This window comes from Sminthopsis crassicaudata, chromosome 4, assembly GCF_048593235.1.
Source record: "Sminthopsis crassicaudata isolate SCR6 chromosome 4, ASM4859323v1, whole genome shotgun sequence".
Classification (NCBI taxonomy): domain Eukaryota; kingdom Metazoa; phylum Chordata; class Mammalia; order Dasyuromorphia; family Dasyuridae; genus Sminthopsis; species Sminthopsis crassicaudata.
The window spans coordinates 283,410,415-283,438,314 of NC_133620.1; the positions used below are offsets into that span (position 1 = coordinate 283,410,415).

General features: G+C 34.4%; 1 protein-coding gene across 6 annotated transcripts in view; it reads left to right on the forward strand.

The window, feature by feature from the left end:
- Positions 1-27,900, forward strand: part of BTBD9 (BTB domain containing 9) — a 445,792-nt gene that overhangs the window by 213,942 nt on the left and 203,950 nt on the right. For all 6 annotated transcript variants that reach the window (XM_074311026.1, XM_074311030.1, XM_074311032.1 and 3 more), the window contains exon 7: positions 22,746-22,855. In XM_074311026.1, the coding sequence (XP_074167127.1) occupies positions 22,746-22,855 (110 nt within the window). The remainder of the gene's footprint in view (positions 1-22,745; positions 22,856-27,900) is intronic.

Consider the following 27,900-nt stretch of genomic DNA (forward strand, 5'->3'; position numbering starts at 1 on the left):
TCCTGAACAAAAATAGGATAGTGATTTTTAAAAAGAGTAAGGAAACCAAAAACAGCTGGCTTAGGTAAGTTGACCTAATGGAGTAATGGAGAGCAGAGACTCTGAGTCATCAGTGGTTTAGATAAGAATGCTCTGCTTAGGTAACTTATCTCTGCACAAAAGAGCACCTTCAGTGGTAAGGGTTGAGTCATTGAGTAGAATAATGCACATAAAAGGAAAATATGATACAAGCTGATGTATTCCGATCACAGTTATTGTAATTCTAATTATCTTCTATTTGGAGTACAGGATAGCCTTTTATGATTATAACTACTCCAAGGAAGGACAAATATAAGGTAATAACCATATAGAGCTATTGTGTATCCAGAGTTGATATGTTAGGTAAAATGAATGATATCAGAATACATCAGCTCTTCTCCAATTTTCTTTGTACACAGTTGCACTAAATTTGATATGTATTGCAGAGGGTTGGAATGTTTCTTAGTGGTTAATGATTTGGCCACATACCTTTCATCAGAGAGTTAATATTGCCTCTGTCTCTTGATTTAGAATAATTGGATTATGACTTTCATTCTGTTAAACTTAAATGTCTATTCGAGTACATGCCTGCATCATTTTAGATATTTGTGTTTTATTCATTTATATCTGCACATAGTGCTTCCACCACATTGCTTGTGGGATCATTCTGCAATTTAATAAGTTCCCATATAGAAAAGGTTGTTCTGGTATTTAGCATAAATTTTTCTTATAATTTCATTCCCATTTTCTCTTCACTCCAAGTCTCTTGCCATGCTAAACAATTCCTCTTCCTCCTTGGAACACCCTTCAGATATTATTTGTGGAGAACAGGTCTCTGCTTAATAGTCCCGCAGCCAAACTATACATACTTAAATCTTTTAATCTTTCTGCCTAAATCATTCCCTTCAGACTTTTCATCATTTGCATTATTTTTTTCCTTTTATTTATAAAACACTTTTCTTTTTGTAAGAATACTCATAGAAAGCCTATCCCTTAGGTAGCTTCCATTGTAATTAGGGGAGTAGTGTAGGTTTTTGCTTTGTTTTGTGAATATTTACTTGATTGAAGAATTAATTTTATTTTCTATAGTTATGTCCCTGTACTTTTATTATGGCCTTAAGCTAATTGCTTTGGAAAAGTTTGACTTAAGCCCCATTTTGTCATCTTTAAGTAAGAAACTGGTGTCCACTCTAAAAGAGACATGATTGTGTGTAAACTCTTAGGTAGCAAAACCACTATAGATATTTATATCATCATGTCATTAGCAATAATACAATAATCTGAAAAAATTTTCTTTTTTGTTTCACTTTCTGTATCTCTGATACTATCAATTTCACATATACACTATTCCTCCTGTAACAATACCTTCTGTAACTTTGTTGTTAACATTTAAAGTTTGTACATTTTTTATTTTGCCCAGCCCTTGACACAGGGTCATTTTTGAACAGGATGAAGGTAGTGCAAATGCACATGAGTTATCTCAATTTGCTGGCTATATAATACACTGTTGAGAATTACCATGACTATATATATATATATATATATATATATATATGACTTATGTTGCTATGGTGACTGTATTCTTGAAGAAAACTCAAATATAGACAACTCAGTATTGTCTCATCTTGTACTTTTATGGATTCCATCTAATTCTGGCATATTCATTCTTCATGTTTTCATTTTCAATACTAATTTTGTCAAAAGAACAGAGTACCATTATAGAAAGAGCCACAAATGAGAAGCCATTCAATCTTTAACCATACATGAGAGGCAATTGCCTTTTTTCATATTTAGAAAGAGTAAGGCCATGTCACACTTTGCCTGGATCCTTACATATGGATATTGTGTTCCAGTGGTGACTAAATTATTGTAGTCTCTAAATCCCTATATGTCTCAATGATCAGAGGCAAGTCAATGATTTTTTTTTCAAGGTTGAGTCATTTCTGTGGTGTCCAACTCTCCATAACTCCATTTGGGGATTTCTTGAGTAAGATACTGGAGTGGATTGCTATTTCTTTTTCCACACATTTTACAGATGAAGAAACTGAGACAAACTGGATTGAGTGATATGCATTAGTCACATAGCTAGTGTGAACTTGAGACAGGATTTGAACTCGGGTCTTCCTGATTCTAGGCTTGGTATTCTATCCACTGGGCCACTCAGCTACTCATGACAATATTACTACATAAAAGGCACTTTCATATTGATTTCTGTTCCAAATATCTTGGGGTGAAATTTAGAGTCAGTCATGTTAAGTTAAAAATCTTGAGTTGTGACATTTGCTAGCTTTGTAAGACTAGCCATTTTTATCTCCTTGAGCCTCATTTTTCATCTTTAAAAGGATAATAATAAAACTGAAAGTTTTTACAGAGTTGTCCTAATAAAAGAACTTGTGCATTTTAAAATGCTATCCAAATGAATGATGTGTTTGTACACCTAAATGTATGTAGGTTGTTTTTTTGAATTGGAGGCATTTCACCAATTTGAAATGGAGGCATTTTCACTTGAATAATGACGGAACTGGGGTGAGAAACATGCCTTTTAAAGTGTGGACGTAAAGGTAAAAAGTCTTTCTGTGACTTCCAAGTATTGCATTGATGAAATTGACAAGAAGTATGTTATCTAGCATTAGCTAAGTTGTTCGGAAGACAGAATGCTGGGCTTGGAATAAAGATCTGAGTTCAGTTTAATTTAAAACATTTTTGATAGGAAAATCAAGCCTGTTTTTAGAACGTTTTAAAATGTATTAGACATTGAATTAAAATTAAGCATTGACTTGACATTTACTCTCTTTTTTACTGTCTTTTTCAACTTAGACTTAATTCTGATTTTAAATTTTAGATATTAAACAGAAAAATTGCTGAATTTCATTTGATATCCCAAAATTTCATTAATATAGAAAAAAATCTTTGAAACATTATTTATGACCTTGTTAGGGGAAAGAAAATGTTTTATCCTGTTTGCAGAGCCAGAAGAGATCTAAAGGTAAGCATTTACAATGCTTTGTGAATATATTAAGTTTACTGTTTAAGTAATTGATAACTACATTTCTAAATGTTAAACACATTTTTCTTTAAAATATTATTTTATTTATTGCATGTAAAGATAGTTTTCAACATTAATTTTTATAATATTTTAAGTTCCAAGTTTTTTCTCTCCTCTCTCCTCCTGTTCCTCCTGAAGACAGCAAACATTCTGATGAGTTATACATGTGCAAATCATTTTAAACACATTTCCATATTTGTCATGTTGTGAAAGAAAAATCAGAACAAAAGGGGAAAAACATGAGAAAGGGGGGGAAAAAAGTGAAAACAGTGTGTTTTGATCTACATTCAATCTCCATAGTTATCTCTCTGGTTACAGATGACATTTTCTGTCCAAAATTTTTTGGAATTGCCTTGGATCACTGAATTGCTGAGAACTAAGTCTCTATCAGAGTTGATCATCATACATTCTTGCTGTTGCTGTGTACAATGTTTTCCTGGTTCTGCTCACTTCACTCAGCACCAGATCATGTTAAGTTTTTCCAGGCTTTTCTGAAATCAATCTGTTCATCATTTGTTATAGAACAATAGTATTCCATTGCATTCATATATCACAACTTATTCAGCCATACTCCAATTGATGGGCATCCACTCATTTTCCAGTTCTTTACCATAAGAAAAAGAGCTGCTCAAGTCATTATTAATCAGAGAAATGCAAATTAAGACAACACTAAGATACCACTACATACCTCTCAGATTGGCTAGAATGACAGGGAAAGATAATGCAGAATGTTGGAGGGGATGTGGGAAAACAGGGACACTGATACATTGTTGGTGGAATTGTGAATACATCCAGCCATTCTGGAGAATGACTTGGAACTATGCTCAAAAAGTTATCAAACTGTGCATACCCTTTGATCCAACAGTGTTACTACTGGGCTTATATCCCAAAGAGATCTTAAAGAAGGGAAAGGGACCTGTATGTGCAAGAATGTTTGTGGCAGCCCTCTTTCTGGTGGCCAGAAACTGGAAACTGAGTGGATGTCCATCAATTGGAAAATGGCTGAATAAATTGTGGTATATGAATATTATGGAATATTATTGTTCTGTAAGAAATGACCAGCAGGATGATTTCAGAAAGGCCTGGAGAGACTTACACGAACTGATGCTCAGTAAATGAGCAGGACCCAGGAGATCATTATACACTTCAACAACAATATCGTATGATGATCAATTGTGATGGACGTGGCCCTTTTCAACAATGAGATGAACCAAATCAGTTCCAATAGAGCAGTAATGAACTGAACTAGCTACATCCAGCAAAAGAACTCTTGGAGATGACTATGAACCACTACATACAATTCCTAATACCTCTATTTTTGTTCTCATGCATTTTTTATTTCCTTCACAGGGTAATTGTACACTATTTCAAGAAACTAGGTAGTCAAGACACCTTGTTTAAAGTTTAGAAAGCAAAATAAGAGGGCTGGTATAGCAAAATATATGGAAGTATTTGGTCTTGGTGCTGAAAGTTCAATCTTATCTCATGAAAAACAATAAGAAATAGATGAAGTTAATTCCTCTTGGTTCCTGTTAGTTGACTTTGGTGCTCAAAGGTGGAATTTTTCTCTGTCTCAGTGGATAGACAGAAGTTTTCTTCATAGTTGCTACAGTACTGGGTTTCGTTTTTAAGAAGCTATTTTGTCAATCTATGGTGACCTCAAACCAGAATTGAAAAAATAGCCTGGAAAAGTGACAAGTGCATCTACCTCATCACTGTTTTATGAGCCTTGATGTCTTTTAATAATGATAGTGATGGTATGTGGTAACAGATTAAACAGTTTTTTGAAGAAACATCATTTCAACAAAACTCTGATATTTCAATTTTAAATACTTGAGATTTTGCCTTAGAAACAAGTACCAGAAGTAGGTAGAAATGCAGGTGTTCAAGATTGGTGACATTTTGTGATTGATGGCTTCAAAGATAATGAATTGTATACCTTAAATGATTTACCTGCAGTTTGTTGCCAAAGGTTAAGTAAAATTTACTTATTCATAATTGAGGGGTATTTTATTTTAAAATGATGAGAAGAACACAGTCTCTAGAACTAAAAGGAACCCTTGAGGTCTTTTACTTATGGCAATGAAAGCCCAAAGAGGGGAAGTCACTTGCACAAAGCCATATGAGTTTTAAGTAGAAGAATGAGATTTGAATACAGATCCTCTAACTCTCCTGTTTCAAATTCCTGCCTCTGCATAGAGTTAGTTGCCACAATGGATAGAGCACCAGCCTGGAGTCAGAAGCACCTTTGTTCAGAGTCCTTAGACACTTGATACTTCCTAGCTGTGGGAACCTGGGCAAGTCACTTAACCCAAATTGCTTGGTCAAAAATACACACACACACACACAATTTCTTGCTGTGCCCCTTAATATGCCCCTGTATGACTATCGGTGTATGACTTAATCTCAATAGCTTATAACAGTAATGCCTCTTAGTAAGTGTCCCATCTATCTCTAAATCTGTGAATCTTAATCACTAAGTTGTCGTACAATTGTCAATTCTGATCCTCCTTCCAGATATTTGCAAGATTAATTTGCAAATTAAAAATAGCAATTAAGGCCACAAAAAAGCATTAGTAAAAACTCTTGTGAAAATTTTGGTCAGAAGCCAGCCATTTTTGTAGAATACTTTTTTTTTTTTTTTTTTTTTTTTTTTTTTGCTGAGACAACTGGGTTAAGTGACTTGCCATGGTCAGTCACACAGCAAGGAAGTGTTAAGTGTCTGAGGTCATATTTGAACTCAGGTTGACCTGACTTCAGGGCTGGTGCTCTATCTACTGCATCACCTAGTGGCCCTTTGTAGAATACTTTTTAAACCATTACATTCAATTTAATTGGTGGATAGTGATGTGTTGTATCAGCTAAGTAGCAACAATGCATCTAGAGAATGTTAATAGAGTTCTGAATCTATAGTCAAGAACACCTGAGTTCAAATTCTGCCTCATGCTGTTGCTAGTTGTGTGTTCTTGAGCAAGTTTCTTAAACTTCTGCCTCAGTTTCCTCATCTGTAAAATTTGGGTAATAACAGCACCTCCCTCCTCAGGTTGTTCACATGTGATGTGATCAAATGAGATATTTGTAAAGAATTTTGCAAATCTTAAAGTATCATATAAATGTTATATATTTTGTTAGTATTTTTTTTGTTAGTATTATTATATTAGTTAATCATGTTATTTTCAGTATGCTTATGTACAGGTTATAGAAAGATAAGGGAGTTGTTAATATTTATTATTTATTGAAGGTAAAGTAAATTGCTTTAGAAAAACATACAGTTCAAAGCATCCTATCTGACATCTGTTAATCATGTAGATGGAAGGAATCTTGAGAAAACATCCATCTCCTCCATTTCCCTGCCTTTAGATAGTATTGAAACTGACATATTCAAGTAGTCTGCTGTCTTTCTAACATGTAGGGGAAAAAATTTCACAGCCTCCATTAGTATTCTTAACCAGTGATCACCAAATTTTTTTATAATTTTTGGTGTGTAATCTGCTTATTTTTTAAGACATGGACAGTAGGAATTAGTTTTCGTGATTATATTTTGGCTACAAGGATTCTCTTTTTTTTTTAAGTTGTGGAAGGGCATGAGAGAAAGAGAAAAATTAATTTTACGAGTTTAAAATTTTAAAAATGTAGTCTGCTGCTAGCTTAAATGTTCCATTGTTCCCTCATTCTTGAGAATATTTTCAAAGTTTAAATTTCCTTCCCTGGAAAGGATTTAAGGTTAAAACTAGCAGGGGAGGGTGGGGGAAGCTCTCATCTGAGTACAGTGAACAAAATGGTAAATTGTCCCAGGCTGACAGGTAGCCTTTCAGTAAACTAATCCAGCTTCCATCCATTAAAGTGAGGAGGGGCTGCCAAGAATTCACATCCCAGATTCATCAACTTAGTTTTTTGCTGACCAGTCAGTCAGTCAGCAAGAACACTGGATGATAAACACAGTTCTATTCTAAAGACATAATGGATCATGGCATAGAAGGAAAAATGTTTCTAATGAGAGAAATAAATACCAGGAGGAAGGTCCTTTTAGATTAGAGTAGGTCCTTTCAGATTTGAGACAGTACCATTCCTAGAATGGTGACCAAACAACAGAATTTGTGCTCCAAAACACCAAAATCATATCCTGAATATCTGCAGGACTCTATGGTTAGATCTTTTACTATATGCTGTCATCACATAGCATATTAAGGCCAAAGGCCCAGGCTTATTTAGGATATGGAACATTTTTGTTGCAGTGAAACACAAACTTTCTATTAGTGGGAATTTATTGTGCTGCAGTAACATCTTTATTATTTCTTATAAATTACAATTTGATTTAAAAATAACTGGCAGTGTGACACTTACAAGGTTGAATCTGATATAATATCTGTTATAGATAAGTAATCCTGTAAATAATTTATGCCTTTTGTCACTTGTGTATGGCTTCTTTTACACCTGTGGTAATTAGCAATAAGTTCTGAGTGAGCTCAAGATTGAAAATACTAGAAAGTCATGCAGGTTAGCAAAGTCCTATTGATTCCTAGGAACAATCCTACAATAATGACCATGAGACAGAAACCAGAAATCAGTTTTCCCAAGTCTGATTAATAGCTGATTTAATTCATAAGGCATTAAAGTTCAAAGCCACAATTCATTTGTGTTTTCATTTCTAAATTTTATAGTTTTTTTTTTTCCTTGAAGGCTAATGTATTTTCAGTTTATTTGAATGAGGCACATTTATGGCTTCCAACATGTCTGCCCCTCTGTGGAATAGAATCTAAGACATTAAGAGAGTCAGTAGAGGTGACTAAGTCTGGCTATCGATGAGAAGTTTAGTGACTTGTGTTTTGCACACATCATCCTCTGGCACATAATATTTGTGATGATAATTTTACCTGATTTACTCTCAGTTTCTAAAGGCTGGCGTCATTTTTGCTGACAACCATAATGCCATCATCCCGTCTTATTCATACCAACTTTACAGTTACACTTATTCTAAGCTACTGAGTAATAGCTGAAGAACTAATGAGAAGGAAATAGGTTTAGAACATTTGTATTTTTTTTAACTGTGGGGGTGTGTAAAAAGAAGCATGTCCTTTTGCTTTACTACTATTTCTCTTTATCTTTCTCATTTTTGCTTAGCAGTCTAGCTGTTCTAACTGGTAGAGAGAACAGGACCTATTTCTTTTTCTTTCCTTCCCCCCCACATCAATAGTAGAAGAGCCACTAAAAATATTTCATTGCTCCTTTCAGCCAAAGTATTGAAAGTACCATTTATATATTAAAAGGGTAGCATTTCCTTGAGGAGTTTATATTGTCAAGGAAATGGAAATTAGGTACTCTGTAGAGCAAATAGAGAACTATTCTAGTGGAGTAAAAGTGTTAGAAATTTCCTAGAATACTTGTTCTTCAGCTTTGGATCTACCATTCTGTCTGACCATTACGTAATAAAATTAGATATAGCTATACACGTATAGATACTTTCTAAGTTCAGAAAAAATATGAGAAATATTTACTTAATTTTACTAATCTTTCTGATATTTTCTTCTGATGTAACTGTGAGGGCCAAAGTTGAGAACAGCAAATTTTGGAGGAGGAAGTAAGGTCAGCAGTTTTCTGGCCATTGTAGCTCATTAAATCTAAAATTGTTTGTGTGTGTGTTAACTGTTTTTTAGACCTTTTGCAGCTATAATTTTGCCCATGTTGGTGTGAGCTTTTTTTTAAGGTTCTGTAGTTTAAGGAAAAAACAACTTAGTGCTATGAACCTATATTTTATCCTGAAGCTTTTTTTTTTTTTTAAACTAAGAATGTAGAAGTATCTAGAATCTGTCACCAAGAATCTAAATTCATTTTATTTCATTGATGAAAATGGACTCCATACTCTGACCCTGGAGTCTATCAATCATTCCACAAAAATTTATTTAAACACCTGGTATATATGCCAGGCAATGTGCTAGGCACTGGGAATCCAACGAAAATGAAATATAGCCCCTCCCTTCCCCTTAAGATGCTTATGTTCAATTAGAGAAGATAAGATGAACAAATACAGTATGTATGAAATGCCCCAAAAGTCATGGTGCAGTTTTCAACTGTGAAAGCTTTAAACTGCACTAATACTTTTGCCATACCCTGTACAAAATAAATACAATATGAATTGAAGGGGAGATACAGAAACTTGGGAAAGAAGGGGGGATGACTTAACAAATACTTCACAAAAAAAGGTGCTACCAGAGCTGAGCTTAAAAAATGATTGATGTTGGATGAGTTTGGCGTGAGACAAAAAGGGGTTGCACTTTTATCTGAGTTTTATCCCTATAGCTAATAAACTCACCCCTCTCACTTAGTACCTGAAAAAGAAGCCAGTGAATATTTTTAATAGGAAATAAAATTCCTAGGTAAATGAACTAAAAGTATATTGTCCCCTCACCTTTCCCCCTACCAAAATAATTATCATAAATGATTTATTTCTCTTCCTTGGAATTGATCATAATATACATAATCCATGAGAATATGTATGCCTTTTTTATCCTTAGCAATTTTCAAAGTATGTTTTATTGTAACTTTAACAACAATAATAATGGCATACCTCTAAGAGTTTCAAAGTTTGTTAGCTCTGTAATCTCACTTAATTTCTAAAAAAGTCCATAAGTTACCCATAGTGGGTATCATTATTTTACAGGTGAGAATGCTGAGGTTTAGAAAGGTTGTATCTTGTCAGTGCCCCCAAAGTTATTAAGTGTTAGAAACAGGATTCAAAATCAAGTATCTCATGAATTAAAGTCCAATAATCTTTATGCAATGTGCTGCTTCTAGCTGCTTCTAGTCACTAGCTGCTTCTAGTGACTCATATTTATATGACACAGTTTACTTGTTCAAAAAAATTCCATGAGGTAGATAGAATAAGTAGTACATCCCCGTCTCATCTCCTGAATTCTAATATTACTTCTCTTTCTTTTAAGGGATATACAAAGAGATTTTTATTTTTGCTCCAGAATGAAGTATATATTCAGTGTTATTTATTTGACACGTTCTGGGGATATAACTTCTCTTCAGAATCTTCTTCTCATGTCAACCTGTAGTGCTGGGAAGTGAAATGGTTCCTTAGTGACTCTTTATTGCTGTCAGAATTCATCAGTAACTAGGAAGAGATTTTTCAGTGAATGAAAATAGGAGAAACTACTGAGTATTACCTGCTTCTTGTTTGTCCTTCATTTTTAAAGATGGCCATGACATCAAGAAGGTGATGGCAGGACATGGCAGTGAGTTGGATTTAAATGAGGAAGGGCTGTAAAAAGTTACCAGCCTCACTTTCTCCTGAACCATCTGGGTCCAGTGACAAGATATAAATCAGAACTGAACATATCCCTGGATGCAGTGGGAGAACTTGGCCTTTTTAAGTTAAGGTCTTTAACATTATTGGTTTCATTTTGAGGCAAAGCTCTTTTAGTGATTAAGGCTGGGTAAGAATTAAGGCAATGAATGGCCTTTTTCACTTGGCAAAAAAAAAAAAAAAAAAATCTGGATGGGGGTGGGGAAGACCCTCAGAATTTCGGGCCAAAACAGAAGCAATTATTATTTATATTCATTTTTGAGTTAATCTGAGACCTAAAGGATGATCCACAGGAACTTGGCCTGGAACCTTTTGTTGGCCAGTCTATGAGAGCAGGAATGATTTTGGGTTTAAAGCTTGGTCCTTAAGGAAAAAAATCTAGCCAATAAAACCTGAGATAACTTAAAAGGTTTTGATGAGGTTTGGCACAGGGCAGGGAGTTGTGGGAACCCCATTCTGGTCCATGCAGGTCCTTTGTAAATGAATTTACGAACCTGAAAAGTTAAACTGGCAAAAGAAGTCTATTATTAAAGATCTAGCAGAGAAATCCTGACCGAGAGGTGAATAAGGTCTTGTTAGGGAAATAGGTGAGAAAGATAAAGAGGGAAAGACAATGTCTTTCAGCATTTAGAGTCCCTCATATGCAGCTAAGAAAGGGAGGTCCCTTGGCCTGCATGATTCCTGCTTCTAAGTCCTTTGCAAGGGATTGAGCTGAAGGAAGCTTGTTTTATGGGCAGCTCTTGGTGGGGGCTGGGAGCAGTTTGAGCTAGAATCAGAATAGAGAATCTTGGAATTGAATGAGTGTTGCTGGACTAATTTCCAACTCAGTAGAGATCCAACTGGATCTCCAGCTTGGGCTAAATAGGAGTGGTCCCACTAAAACTCAATTAGTCCCACCCAGATAACAGAATCAAACCACTTTATCTTGATCCCTTGGGGTGGGTCTCTCAGGGGAGAGCTTCTCTGAGGGAGTTTGCCAAGCTTTCCCCCCCCCCCCAAAGTCAGAGAGAGAGAGTGTGTGTGGGGGTTGGGGTTCCCCTCATCAGTTTAATCAATCAAAAAAATTTCTTTTATTACATTTTGGGCAGAGCACAGACAAAGGTATGATACCCAAGGAAGGGAAGGAGGGAATAAAAAAAAAAGAAAGAAAAGAAACCAAAATAAGAGAAAAAACAGAGCTGTTATTCAGCCAATAAGTTTATTTGCGTCCTCAGTTGGGCAGCTCTATTCACTGAAGTTGGTATTGATATCATCTTCTTGTTATTGTTTGTCCTTTATTCTTGAAGAGGATCCTGACAATCAGGGAAGTGATTGATGTCTGACATGCAAGTGGGTTGGATTTAAGTGAGGGGGAGGGCTATATAAAATCACCAGCCTTTCACTTTTCCCCTATATACACTCATAAAAGGGCAATTGTGTCAAAAACCTCTAGCCTTCCCTGATAAACCTAATTTACCCATTTAAAGTATGATTTTTTTTTACTGTTTTTGTTGGCATTTTTAAGTGGTTTTGTGGATTATAATAGTGAAAATATTCTTTACCTAGTGGACAATCTTCTGGTGATGTAATTATTTATACCTTTAAAATTTGATCATATCTGTGTATAGAAAATGGAATTAATCTCTTATTTCTAAAATACTTGCATTGTCATTTTTCACTATTAATGTGTAATTGGAGGCACTGGAGAACTAAGGTAACAAGACGGAAATGGCAGCCATATTCAAATTAACATCTTCATTTTTTAATATAATCTCTCATAGTCCAGAAAAAATTTGGAACACAAGGTTTTGCAAGGGTGAATACTGAAAATTATCTGTGCATATATTTTGAAAATAAAAAGCTTTAATAAAAAGATAAATTCGAAAAGCTGTCTTTACATGTATTTGGAAAAATGTTTTGCTACAGAAAGCTCCTCCAAGACCCTTCCAAGTGGGTTTCCCAGGAAAAAACTGCTCAGCCTCTTGTGAAGTCAAGGTGGTGCTGAAAGGAAGAAGTAATGAATAAGTGTGTGTGTGTGACCAGGGGGCCAGTAACCTGCCATCCTTAGCTGGGGTTTGGCAGGCAGGTGGGGCGGCCTGGTTTCGGAGTCTCTGGATTAGTGGAATAGCCTTATATTGGTCTCTGCTTAAGCCTCTCATACTGCTATTCATCTTCCAGTTAGCTGTCAAATTCATCTTTCTAAAAAATAAGCCTAACCATGGTCTCACACAAATACAAGTTTTAGTGGCACCTTATTGCTTCCAAGATCAAATATAAAATCCTCTGATTGGCTTTTAAAACTATTCATAATCTTGTCTCTATCTACCTTTTGAGTTTTTTCCATACTTTATGTCTTTCTACCCCTTCCCATATACTCTTAAAAATAGAGACATTGATCTCTTCTTGCTGTTCTCACACAAAACACTCCATCTTCTGACTATGCATTTTCACTGGTAATTCCCCATACCAACTCTGTCCCTGTTCATCTTCACCTTCTAACTTCCCTGGCTTGCTTCAAGTCCACTTTCTTCAAGAAGGCTTTCTAGACCCTCCTTTATGCCAGTGCCTTCCCTGTTTTGATTATCCAATTTTTCCTGTCTATGTCTTAATTGTACATAGTTATTTTTCATGTTTTTGCTTGAGAGCAGGAACTGTCTTTTGCCTTTCTTAGTATTTCCAGCACTTTCTACAGTGCTTGGAACAGAGTAAGCACTTAAGATAAGTCTTATAAGTGTTTAAAGCAGATAATCTAATTGTTTCTCCTTAGGAATAAAGCATTATTTTTTATTAGTCTAAAACCACTTACATAGAATCATGCACATTACACTAATGATTTTTCTACCTACATGTCTTGTAATAACACAAATAACAAATAGTATATGTATCATGATGTCTTTATCACTGATGAGAGGTGAAAGAAAAAGAAAATCTTTTGGGCGGCTGAAATTTAAGGTATTTCCTGTGGGACTTTAATATTTGTCCATAATGGGTTTGGTTTTTATTTGTTTTTTGTTTGTTTTTTTGAGAGGGAGTCTTAATTTTTCTCCAATATGTTTAATGTTAGGTAATTGGAATGACAAGACTTTTTCTCTTACTAGACATTGTAGCACTTGACTACTTGGACTTATAGAGCCATTATAAAAATTAAACTTCTGCTTTTCTTTGGCTAAGCATATTGTAGGCTAACTTGAGAGAGAGATAACATAGCTGACAGTTTTAATCACTATATAATATGTTATAGCAACACAAACATTTTATTAAGAAGATATTTTTTGAAATTGGTATTATTCTCCAAAAGATACTTGCACACTAGTAGAACTCATGCTGAGAAAATGTTGCCTGATATACAACTTAAATTTACCATTTTCTTAATTTCTTCTCATTATTCTTGGTTATATAAGCAATTTTACATCCTTTCCCCTCTTTATTTAATTATCTAGACTGCTTTATTTCCCTGCTTTCCATTCTTTCCCAAGTTTTATTTGTCTAAAATATTCATTACAAGCACAATAGGGCAAATAAAAATCAAGTGTATTGTATTTCCTTTTTTCAGAGATTTTTGGATTCTGTGTATAATTGACATCAACTAAGAATCTAATTGATAATACAAAATTAGAAGTTGGTACTCTTCTTATACCAGTAATCAAGACAGTTTTGTACTTTGGGTTTTTACTTGACAGTTACATTTGTTGTTGTTTTTATTTTGGTATTGAGGCTTCCCCATACTAGACAGAACACTTTCCCACATCCCATCCTATACTAAAAATAGCAAATTCCAAATCTCAAATTGAGTTCTTATAAGTATCTACTCTTGTAAGAGTTGTTTTCACTCATATCGGATTTTTAATGAATCCTTTTGGGGTTTTCTTGGCAGAAATACTATGATGGTTTGCCATTTCCTTCTCTAGTTCATTTTATGGATGAGAAAACTGAGATAGACAGGATTAAAAGACTTATCCAGGATCAAACAGTTAATAACTGTCTGAGGCCAGATTTGAACTCAGGAAGATGAACAAAGTCATCCTGACTTTGGGTTTAGCACTCTATCCACTGGGACACCTAAGTATTCCTCAAAACTTGCTTATCTTTTATTTATTCAGTTTGGAGACATAAATAAGTATTCTCCTCATTCCTTCTACCTCACCCACATTCCACCCTCTTTGGAGTTTTAAGACCTTGATCTGAAATCAGTACTAAAAAACTAACCTAAAACACAGAGAGGGATTGCTGCATTGTTCACTCCCTAAATTCTGTTTATTTGTGTCTCATTTTCCCTAGGTTATGGGAGTTAATTAGATGATACTGGAAACTATAAGGAGAAGTAAAAGTAGATAAAATATAATGAATAGTATCAAGAAATGACTGTATCATTTACTCTACATAATTATACTACTAAAGACCTGAAAGTAAGATTTGTAATAATTCTACATTTTATTATTATAATTTTTTATTATATTTATTTTATTATAATCATTTTATTAAGATCTTATATAGATTAATTAGGTGTAAATTACCCTACAGGAGTAGGAGTAATTTAGTAGTGTTTTCTAGAGTGATGAGGTTTGTATCTCCTCATTTCCCAGCAATGATGAGGTTAGTGGCATGGCAATTAAGTTTATTGTTGGATAGAAACCCATTTACTAAGAGACTGGTAGTGGCAGAGTCCTATTAGGGAAATGGAATGTTACATTGAGAATGCTCAGCAGGCAGGGTCCTAGCAAATTGCTTGGCTTTCTGCAAAGAATTGAACTGAAGGAAGCTTGTTATATGGGTATTGGGGGAGGGGAGGGGCTGGGACAGCCTGAGCTGATCAGACCAGGATTTCTCAATTGAATGAGAATTTAGAATTTCAAAAAGACCAATGGGAGTTTATTTGCCCATGAATAGGCAACATCCTGGGAAGATGTGCCTTCTCTAGACTCCTTGGAGCCTGGGAGATCCTGATCTCTGAGATCAAAAAGGGGACACAACACAGTTTAGTGATAATCTTAAAGGGAACACAGCTTCAGTAAAGGGAACAGTTTCCCTCCCCCTTCATAGAGGACTAAGATTTTAAGTGAGGAGTACTTGATAGTTTTGTTGGGAGAGTTTTTGTGGAGTTCAGTTTCTTTTTGGTTTTGCCTTTTTATGTATTTGTTTGGTTTGTTTTGGCTCATTCTTGAGAATTAACTTTGCCTCCAAAGAAAATACAAAGCTAGAGTTCATCAGAAGCTCATAATTAAACTCAAAAGATAATCCCCCAAATCATCTTGAGTAGTAGAGTTTAAAGTCCTTCCCAATCAAATCTGCCCACAATTGGATAATTCTCATGTTCTGTCCCTCACCCTTCCCCTTTTTCCTTTCTTCTGTTCACTGATTTCTAGTTGTAAAATGGCACCAGTGGTAGCAGTTGGAGGAAAGGGGTAAGTGTAAAGAGTTTGAATAATCCGTATAATGAATTACTGACCTCAATGAGATTTAAATGTCTTGGGCCTTTCCCTCATTTTCAAGGTTTGACATATTGTAAAACAATTGAAGGATTCACTTATTCTATAGGCATAGTTTGAGCATTTTTAACCAGCATTTTTAACTCAGTTGTGTAGGTTACAAGAATTGTGTTTCTGATAGGCACTGCTAGGAAAGCCCTGAATGACATTGTTTCCTTTTCCACTGATTGTCAAGCACAGAATGGCCTTTTAATGCCCTTGTCTGTTAGACTGTGCAGTCTTAAAAGATGCAAAGCAGAGTGTTACAGGGGCAGCTCTGGAAGATAAGAAAGGTAATGATCAGAATGTGAATGCTATTCAGTTTTCATGAGTTTTTATTCACCTCCAATAGGACACAGCCATGGGTGTCCAGGCTGTATTTCTTGGCCATGTAAAGAGCTTATTGCCAGTCTGAAACTTCATTTTAAATCTTCAGATCTAGTTGGCATCTGTCTATCATGTGTATTGATCTTTGTTGTAAAAAACAAAAACAAAAACTTCAAAAGGATCTTTCTGGAATTGGCAACAAATAAAATGAATTGTTGATGTGAGATTACCTTTCTTCACTTGACTTTCACATCATTTTCTTGGTTTAGAATTTAGGGCTGCATTCACCATATATCTATGTTTCTCTCTCTCTCTCTCTCTCTCTCTCTCTCTCTCTCTCTCTCTCTCTCTCTCTCTCTCTCTCTCTCTCTTCTTCTTTCTTCTCTCTGTGTGTGTACTCCTGTAGGGGTAATTTACACCTAATTAATCTATATAAGTCTTAATAAAATGATTATAATAAAATAAATATAATAAAAAATTATAATAATAAAATGTAGAATTATTACAAATCTTACTTTCAGGTCTTTAGTAGTATAATTATGTAGAGTAAGTGATATAGTCATTTCTTGATACTATTCATTATATTTTATCTACTTTTACTTCTCCTTATAGTGTCCAGTATCATCTAATTAATTCACACGTACACACAAACACATACAAGTATATAGAAAAAGCTACCAGTGTAGCTGCTCGGATTTAAGAGTTTCTACAGTATATACCTTCTTCTATTTTGGCACATACTTCCTATGGCACAGTTCAGGTGTAGCAGCCAAAGCTTTGATATTAGGAAGTCTCCCCCAGGTTCCACAATTGAATCTGTGGGATGGATCCCTGGCAGCAATTGTTATCTGAACTAACCAAATTTTATAGATGGCAGCTGCAAAGAAAGAGTGTGGTATAAGCGTGAAAAAAAAATACCAGATAAAAAATGTACCTACTCCAGAATGTCTGAATCATCATCCCATTCTATATGTGGAGTGTGATGATTGTTCTATTGGGAGTGAGGCAAAAGGAAGATAGAATAGTATTTCCTTCACAGTTATCAAAGTAAATCAAACAGTTTGTACTGTCCATACAGCTGTTATGGTGTTTACTGTAGATAAAGAATTAGAGAAGTGCTAAAGCAAAGCTCAGAGTTACTTTCTTTTTTGCTCACTGAGAATTAATTACTGATTTATTATTCTGACACTATGGCTAACAAAAATCCTATATGTGATTTGAATCATTTTTGCAGTGTAATGATTGGTTACTGGATTGTTCAGACTCTTTGTCCAGACTTGTGTTTTGTTTTTTGTTTTGTTTTGTTTTTTTTTGTTTGTTTTTTAATTAAACAAGAAGCAATTCTGGAAGATATGAGGCCAAGAGGGGGGGGGTCAAGATTTGCTTAGGAAGACTATAGAAAAGTTAGGTAAGACAAGAGAAGGGATTAGAGCAAAACAGAACTAAAACATTTTAAATTGTTTTTCTAGAGAGCAAAATATATTTAAAATAAAAAAAAGATTTTAAGCTTGAAAAGGGGCCTTAAGCCATCCAATCCAGTTTAGGGATTAGGTATGTGAAACCCAAAGAAATCAAGTGATTTGCCAACATCACATGGGTAGCAATAGCAGCAGCAAGTAAGATTTAAACCCAAGCCTCTGAGTCCAAAACCAGTACCCTTCACTGCACCACACTGCCCCTTTCACTACTGACTGATTCACTGACTGATGGAGGGAAGTCATAGACCTATTTGCATCAAAGCTAGATTATTATTTGAGAATTTTTTTTATCTTCTAACAGTGTTGAGTACTGGACATTATTTGTATGTGAAGTTGAGTCCAGCTATCCAGAATCCCATTCAGAAGAATAACATGAATGTCAAACTGCCAGTGGTGCCAGCAAAAAAGGAAGCTAGGCAAGCATCCATACATCCATACAGAGCAACCAGAGTAGTTCAACTCCTATAAAGAAATAGTTAAATGAGTAATTAACTAATAAAAGTTAATTTGGTTGAATGAATAAGTAAATCTACTCTGCCTTCCAGACTACTCATTAATTCACTACAAATGTGGAGTGGGAATAAGTTGAATAAATCTGGCCTAATCTTTGGGACTACTATCAATAACACCAAGGGGTGCAGAACTTACATTTTAGATCATTATATTAATATAAGGTCAAAGTATCAAAAAAAACCCCAAAACAAAACAAACCTATTTTCATTCAAGACCTCATCTTTTCTATTTCCTTCCACTGCCCATTTGAGTCTCAAATCTATGCATAGTCATGTAGTTTGACATTCAGAATAACAACTTGGCTTTTTCTTTTTTCTTTCTTTTAGTTCTAACAGAATGACAGATTTCAGCAGCAAAATCTCTCACATCACTTCAAATGAAGATTAATAATCCTTCATGACATATGAAAACTAGAATATAGGCAACTAGATAATATCAGTCATATGTTTCCAGTATTAGCAGTTCTTGAGATACTGCCAGTTTTGGCACTCCCTCTCTTTTACTTTTTTTTCTATTTCTTTCACTGGTAGGGGAGAATCCTTCTCAGGTTTTCTATTTGGAATTTTCATTTATAGTTTTTGGTTTCTGGTGAACAACCTTATATTCAGATCAGTTTATCTTAGCTTGAAATATGTATATCAAATTCATGGATCCTTTAGATCACAGTATTTGCCATGGTGACAGTATAGATTTTCTGAAGGAAAGTTCTGGGAATGACATAAGTATGGGTTTTGGATTTAGGGCTTGTTTTTTCCAAAATATATCATATTTAGTTGTCTGAAGAATTTGAACTTTCCTTCCAAGTTTCAATGATTAGATACAAAGGTTAGAAAACTTCATGTACTGTGAAGTTTCATTGTCATCATTCTAAAAATCTTAATATTGTGTCAGCTAGAAAGTTTTTCAACTTAAAGGGTCTCTTCCATTCTCTTGTTTTTGTTTTTGTTTTTGTTTTTTGTCTTTGTATCCTCAGCACTTTGCACAGTGCCTCATGCATAGTGTAATAGATACATAATAAATACTTGCTGAATTTCATTTCTAGTTAAGAATTAAAGTTCATTAATTCTTTATTTTCTCAGCTCTCACCCTCACTAGCCTAACACATTTAGCTATATAGAAATCATTAAGAATATACAATTACAAGTGAGGAACCTAAGGCCCAGAGAATAGTTCTCAATCCTTTTCTTAATTCACTGAGATCAATCCTTCTCAACAAAAACAATAACAACTCCTTGGATCAAAAATAACAAAGTAGCCACATTTGGGTTTTTTTTTTTTTAAGTTCCTTAAAAATTCCTAGAGAAACTCATTCATTTAATTTTCCCCTGCATTCCTTTACTACAAAATTCTTTTGGATTCAGTTGTCTATGTACCTTTTTCTTCCATTTAAATAATGTTTTATTTTTTGTCAGTTGCATATAAAAACAATTTTTAACATTTGGTTTTTTAAATATTGAGTTCAAAACTCTTTTCCTTTCTTCCTCCCCTTCCTATTCCCTAAGATGGTAAGCAATGTAATGTAAGTTATTCATGCACTATCATGTAAAGCATCCATTATCAGTCATGTTGTAGGGAGAAAAAAGAAACTTCATAGGGAACCCCACCCATACTCCCCAAAAAAATAGTGGGGAAAAAAAGAAGTGAAAAGTAGTCTTTTGATCTGTATTCAGACTACATCAGTTCTTTCTTTGGGAGTAGAAGCATTTTTCATCATGAATCCTGTGGAATTGTCTTGGATTACTATATTGCTGAGAATAGCCAAGTCATTCACAGTTCTACATCATACAATATTGTTACTGTGTATAACATTTTCCTGATTCTGTTCACTTCATTTTGTATTAATTCATGTAAGTCTTTACAGCTTTTCCTGAAGTCCTGTTTGTCATTTTTAATAACAACAGTAATCATCACAATCATATACCACAATTTGTTCAGCCATTCTCCAATTTATGAACATCCCCTCAATTTTCAATTCTTTGCTGCCACAAATAGAGCTGCTGTAAAATATTTTTATACATATATGTCCTTTCCCCTCTTCCTTTTTAAAAAAAATCTCTTTGGAGTACAGATCTAGTTGTAGGTAGTGTTGGGTCAAAGGGCATGCAGAGTTTTATAGCCTTTTTTGGGTATTATTTCAAATGCTCTACAGAAAGGTTGGATCAGTTTACAACTCCAACCATAGGGCATTAATGTCCCAATTTTCTCATATCCCCTCTAATATTTATGATTATAGTTTTGATTTCTTTTGAAAATTGTTAATATCCTTTGCTTATTTATGTATTAGGAAATGACTTGTATTTTTATAAATTCAACTCAGTTCTGTATTAATTTTGAGATATAAAACCTTTATCAGAGATACTTTCTGTAAATATTTTTTCCATCTTTCAGCTGATCTTGGTTACACTGGTTTTGTTTGTGCAAACCTTTTTAAATTTAATTTAAATTATTCTTTTTACATCTTGTAATGCTACTTCTTGTTTGGACTTAAATTCTTCCATTTTCCATAGATTTGACAGGTAAACTATTCTATGTTCCCCTTATTTGATGTGATATCATCTTTTATGTCTAAATCATGTAACTGTTTTGACCATATCTTGTTATATGGTGTGAGATGTTGGAGTGAGTTGTTCCTGCCAGTTTTTTCAAATAGTGAGTTCTTGTCTCAAAAGCTTGAGTCTTTTTAAGTTTCTCAAATAATAGATTGCATGGTCTACTGGTCCTCAGACTTTTTCATCCAGAAATTGCTAGGAAAATACTCTAATTCCACAAAATCCCTCCCCCAACTATGAGTTGCTGAGAGTGGCATTTCCACACTTTGTTACTGCCACATGCAGTTGAAAATTTGATGATGGTTGAGTTGCTGTGGGTTGCGGGAAATTTATAAAATTAGATTCTAACCAAGGTGCCAAGTTTAACACCCCTTCCTTTCCAGAAAGCTGCCAACAGACTTGTCATAGCTAATAATGGTTGAAATTCTGCATTGCATAGATCTTTCAAAATTCAGTAAAATGAAACCCCCAGACCCAGTTAAAACAAAGTATCTGCTTTGTATCTTCCTTGAAGACAGACAATACCACTTAGAGCTGACCTCCTCCTTAGCCAAGAGTCTGTTCAGACAGCCAGATCTAGCAGCCGCTTTTGACTCTCTGTGGAAAGAGTGGTATCTCCTTGCTGTGTGCAGTAGCCCTCAAAGCAGCATGTCTAAGAAATAGCATTTATATTGGTTTTGAAGATGAGTGATCAGCCCATGTTGAGGAGAAGATGGATAAATAAGGTATATAGGGAATGTCCCTAGAAGGGGGGGGGGGGTGGAGTGGAGGAAACAGGGAGTGAAATAGCCCATAGTATAAAATTCAGAATAAGTCTATTTAGAGCTTTAAAAAAAATCAGCATTTATATTATAAAGTTAACTAGAATATTGGAAAATGAGAAAATCACTGAATTAGTGAACATCATTAACTTGGAAATGAAATTTTAATCAACTAAATGGAAAGTTGTTTTATACAGCAGAAGATTTTACAGAACTTTTATCCATTCCATCATCTCTTCATTGAATCTGTTCTTTAATATACACCTTTCTTCACTGAAAATACTAGATAATCTGGGAGAGAATTATCAGTTAATAAAGTTAACTCCCTCAACTTTCAAAAAAAATTCCAGTGAGAATTACATTTTATAAATTCTATATGGGATTATGTAGCACTCCTAAGAGTGAATTTGTCTATTTATTAACCTGTGAACTATCTTGTCCCTTTGGAAAATGAAGGGAGCAGACTGATCCAAGTTTGTCGAAAGTGAAGTCTCCAGGGTAATACAGTGGGTGAAGAGGCCACTATGTTCGAGAGCTGTTCAATGAGACTATGCAGATGCCAGTTCTGTGCAGCAGAGAAGTCCAAAGAGAAGAATGGATATGACAAAACCTAGATTAGCTTTGATAACCATTTCTTGTAGTCAGGAAAGGGTTTCAGCAGAAATGAAGTGAGTGTCTGATGTGAGTAAAAGGAGTTAATTTACCAATGAAGATTTAACAACATTAAAAGACAAATATTAGTTAGTTTGAGGCTTTTAGATTTAATTTTCCTTTTCTTTTAAATAAGAAAACAATATTGATTTTAGTGTTTATCTCCAGTTAGTAAAATACTTTCTTTATCATATTTGAAAATATTTGACTTGGTTAATTTGGGTGGAGGGGTGGGAGGGTATATATTTATATTTATGTTTGTTGGAGGCATTCTTGCCTCAAGTAGAGTTTAAAAATTATTTACAATTTTCAACTGCAAATGTCTTCTTATATATGTAATTTAATTTGATATTCCAAGGTTGAATTAGACAGGAACTTTTGGTTTTCTAGATATATCAAATTAAAATTCTACATAATTCTCAGGAAAGTGGCATTTCTTTATTTTGCTATAATTCTTTTTGCTTTACTTGGAGCCAAGATCTTTGAAATCAAATTTGAAATCAAGAACATGGTCTCTTTTACTTTATTTACTTTATGCATAGTTGTTTGCTATGATATATTTACCACATAATTCTTATTCAGTCAAGCTTAGATTGGTGGTGATAACTCATCATTGTAAACACATTTCTTTTTCTTGCTTTTCCTTCAGGTATGTTCGAATAGTTGGGACGCACAACACAGTAAACAAAGTTTTCCACCTTGTGGCTTTTGAATGTATGTTTACAAATAAAACCTTTACTCTTGAGAAGGGTCTGATAGGTAAGTGTTGCATCTATATATTTTTTATTTGTTTAAATGTGTTTTTCCCTCAAATAAATGAAATTTTGCTTCAGCTCTTCCTAATCCACCTTTTTAGTAAACTTTGAAGTAGCACTCAGACTCTTAAAAAGGAAATTTCTCTAGTCAATTCTATATTGTTATATGACTAAATGACTTGGGAGTTTAATAATATTAGCAGTCATAATAGTAATTGTTATAATTATTCCTGATTAACTTTTATAACAAAGAAATTTCTATATTATCCTAGCAAATTTACTGATTTATCATTTATTTGTATTTGCTGTGTGTAAGATTACCTTTGATACATTAATGAAGCCCTGAATGATAAATTTTTCTTTATTTCATTATAAGATGGACTTTTTTTTTTTAGAATTAATTAAGTTATTTATCTTTCTCAAGCTCTTAGGGACGTGATGCATTTTGGTCAGATGTATAGAGATATTATGATAGATAAAGCTTAAAGATTGAGTAGGCTACCACTTGCCTCATTCCTTTACAGATTACCTCTTTTTCCAGAGTAACCTAAGTTTTGGGAGTTCTACACAATCCATGTTGGTATTTATCATTCCAGAGATGTCTTTTTCCATCCAAAATGGTTTCTCGGTAACTCTCCCACCATACATTCTATTATGGTCATGTACTTTCCTTACAATAACTGCTCACTTGAATGTATTCCAAAGAATGAATAAAATTGAGGACAAGAAAGATATATACCCCAATTAAATAAATCCCTGTTAAAAAAAAAAAAAGTTGACTTTTTTTTTTTTTTTTTTTTAGCAGTCTAGAATAAATAATATCATAGGAAAAACATTGTTATTTTTAAAGCATTTACAATCTTTATTTCTGTGGCATTTAGGTGATTTGGGTTTTAATATTCCCTAATAATGGGGTTGCTACTTTTCCTTACATTGAAAAACAAACTTATAGTCTGATTGGTTGGTTGGTTGATTGGTTTTTATTTTTTAATTTTATAGAATACTTAGATGTTTGAGCAGGAAGGAGTTTAGTAAGGAGGATTACTTGTTCCTTTCTAATCCAGGTCTTTCTATTACTCTAATCCTCACAGTATGATTTTGCAATTAGTACCTACTTACTATGTGTCAGATACTTTGCTAGCTTCTGGGAAAGAGACAAATATAACTATGACATGAACCTTACCCTCTTAAAGTTTTTGAGATTTGAAAGGGACAAAAACTTAAATTTAGATTGAACACAAATGAGAGGCAGCATAGTGCAATAGACATAAAAGCAGCTCCACAGTCAGGAAGCCTTAGGTTCAGATCTTGAAGTTTAGTTCTCCAGGAAACTCTCTAATTCTTAAATTGTAGGGGAATTGCTGATTTGCATTTTTAGCAGCAGTTTCCTCTCAGTAATGATTCCCTAAGTCCACAAGTTGCAAGTACAGACCAAAAAGCGTACAGTAACCAAAATCCTATGCAGACCTGAAGGAGCTCAGCAGAGACAGAAGTCCAACCAAGTGAAGTAAGTCAAAAAGGTATGTGTGAGAGTCAGGTAACCTCTTGAAATGGTTAAAAATTCATTTCCTAGGTGGTAGATAGCCATTGAAAGGCTTTCAGCAGGGTGATGTGATGAGATCTGAGCATGAGAAAGATTCTTCTGCTAGCTCAGTAAAAGATGTTGGGGATAGCTGAGTATTTGTGGTGGGGAGACTGTTAGCAAGCTGTGGAAGTGGTTCAGTCAAGTAATGAGGACATGTACTAAGATAGAAGTAGGAATAGAAACAAGGGAATTTTTTGAAAGAAATCAGAGAAAAAATAAACAGATTCTGGTCATTGATTTCTTTTAAGAAGAACAGGGAAGAAGCAAAGATATCACTGGGATTTCAGGCTTAGATGGCAGGAAGAATGGCAAACATAAGGAAGTGTAAGAATCAGTTTTAGAAAGATGGTCATTAGAAGGTTGTCATCAGGAATCCAAGCTTGTTTTCATATTTAAAAGACATAAAAAGAATGATAATCATTTACTTTTCCTCTTATACCTTGTATTCTCAGAAATATTGGATAAAGAAGTCATAAGTCATTTACTAGTTGACTTAAAGTTATTCCATAAATTTCTTGGGATGTTGATGTAGATAGTTTTGGAAATAATGATTAGCAAGAAGTAGAATAAACAGAGAAGTTCTCTGGCAGAAAGATACTATAATAAAAGGAAGAAAACTGTAACCAGTCACATTGAGGAACAGTATCAGTAGCTTGCATATCTTGACCAAACTAGTCAGCATTATTGGATGACTAATAGGCTTAGGCCTATGGGAGGCTGGAAAAAAAGATCTCAGCAATCTATGAAGTTCTTTGGGTGGCTTATGAAACACTAGTCTGATAAAATTTTTTTTTTTCATGTGTGTGAACCTGAAAAGATTGACTAAAGTTAGATGTATGATCATTTACTTGTCATCATCCCTCACCCAAATGGCAATAGTGGTGCAGATAAACACAAATGTATATGCACCTACTGGCAGGTGACCTGCATTGAAATTACATATCTGTCCCTTATGTTTTACTATTTTTTAAGAGAAAAGCTGTCTCTGTATTGGGCAGATAGGGAAATGTGTTGTGGTGGCATTACAATACAGAGATTTCATTGTCCTCCAACTGACATTGCTACTCTTTGTAATATGTTTGCTTAGTTTGGAGTGTCCTAGGAATGAATTTTTGTACATATAGTAACAGAAATCCTTCTGTCCTCCCTTTTTTAAATCATCACATAACTTCCCTGTTCAGTAACTGTTCATGGATTCTGTTTATCGTCTGGCCTCCACATAAGGCTTATAAAAAGGAACTGGGATGTAATAAATATTATTTTTGTGATGGTGTGAGCCTTTATTCTCCATCCTTATCCTGGCAATAGAACTTGGAAAGGGGACTGAAAATAATGCTGAAGTTCTGTCTTTTTTTTTTTTTTTTTTTTTTTTTTTCCTTCTTCTGAGGCTGGGGTTAGGTGACTTGCCCAGGGTCACACAGCTAGGAAGTGTTAAGTGTCTGAGATCAGATTTGAACTCGGGTGCTCCTTACTTCAGGACTGATGCTCTGTCCACTGCACCACCTAGCTGCGCCTGTTCTGTAATATTTATGAAAGATCTTCTAATCCTAAAGGAAGATAAATACGACCTAAAGTCTTAGATTTGATATGAAATGTAATGTCATGAGGGTTTTATAATTGTCAACTTTTCAAAAGATGTAATAGCCTTTTTTATTCTACCCTAAACTTTCTTTCTTTTTAGATTGTTTTTTAAATTATTTTTTAAAACATTAAAAGCTAGCTTCTCTCTCTATTATCTCACTATTTTTTAAACTTTCTTACATAGTCAAGCAAAACAAATTTCCACATTGGCCATGTTCAAAACAAATTTGAGGGTGTATGTTTCATTTTGCAGACTGGATCCTTCACAACTCTTGTCAGGAAATTGTTAGTCAGATTCATCATTGGTTTTCTGGAATCATAGAATCAGATACCATAGAACATTTGGATAGAATATGATGAGATTTGGTGTCAGGCCTTGTCTTTCTAGTTCTGCTTATTTCACTCTGCATCAGTTCATACAAGCCTTCCAGTTTTCTCTGAAACTATTCACTTTATCATCTCTTACAGAACAATAGCATTCCATCACATTTATATACTGTAATTTGTTCAACCATTCCCAACTGCTGAGCACTTGCTCAGTATCCAATCTTTGACACTCCAGAAAGAACTGTATTTTTCTGTATTCTTTAATATTAGAGTTTGTTTGGATAAACAACCCTCTCTTAATTTCCCCACCCTCTAATTCCTTTTTCTTCCTTTTCTTTTCCCCCTCTTTTTGCCTGTTGAGTTGAGAAATGCTGTGCAATTAAAAATAAACTTACAACATTAAAAAAAGAGAGAGAGAAATGTTGTAGGGTGTGTGGGTATGGGCATATGTTTGTGAACTCTTTTTTTAACTAGATCAAACAAGAATAAGTTTCAAGTTTAGGCCACTTTCCCTATTTCTTTCTCCTTTGAATATACCTCTCTAACCTTTCTCTTCCCTCTCCAGTATACTCCTCTTCCCTTTCCTGTCTTCTTTTGAGATAATTAAAATATAAGACAACCCACTCTTGGTTTTCTAATTATATTCTCTGTAACTCCTGATGATAATAGGATGATGCAGTTAAGTAAAACTTTGGACTTTGAGTTAGGAGTTCAAAGCCAGCCATGTACTTACTAGCTGTGTGAACATAGGCAAGTTTACTTAATGTCTATCTGGCTCAATTTTCTCGACTCTAAAATGGGCATGATCTATTATCATGTCTACTTTGCAAGTTGTTAAAATGTCATGATAAATTGTAAAAAGGGCTTAACTAATATCTGGCATATAGTAGGCACTTAATAAATGCTTATTTCCTCCCCTTATACCACTCTATATTAGAATGCAAGTAGCTGATCCTTGTTCATTTATGTTTACTTTTTCATATTTCTCTTAAGTCCTTTGTTTGAACTTCAGAGTTTCTTTGTAACTAGCTCTGGTCTTTTCATCAGCTCTACTTGGAAATCCATTTTTTCTTCAGTAAGACTGCACTCAGTTTGGTTGAAAAAGGTATTCTTGATTGTAAACCTATGTGTTATTGTAGGCTTTTTGCTCTTTTGCATTAATCGTTGCTAAGTCATGTGTGATTTGGACTATGGTTCCTGGGTATTTGCTTTTTTTTTTTTTTTCCTTTTTAACTACTTATAGCATTTTTTCTTTGATATAGTGTTAGATTAGTGTTAGATTTTATCTATAACATATCTGGAAGTTTACATTATGGGATGTCTGAGCTGGTCATGGTACTACTTTCTAGGGGATTTTGAGTTATTCCTAGATGTCAGGGACAGCTCAGGCTGGGACTTGCAGACTTTCAATGCTTCCAAAGTTGTTTGATTCAGGACAAGTCTTATTGCTATCCCTCTCTTTCAAGTTGTGCAAGTTCTTGATTTGGGTGTAGATCCAGTCTTTTATTTCCTGTGAGTTTCTATTAAGCCTTTAGCAGGCAGTTGAAAAACTCTGC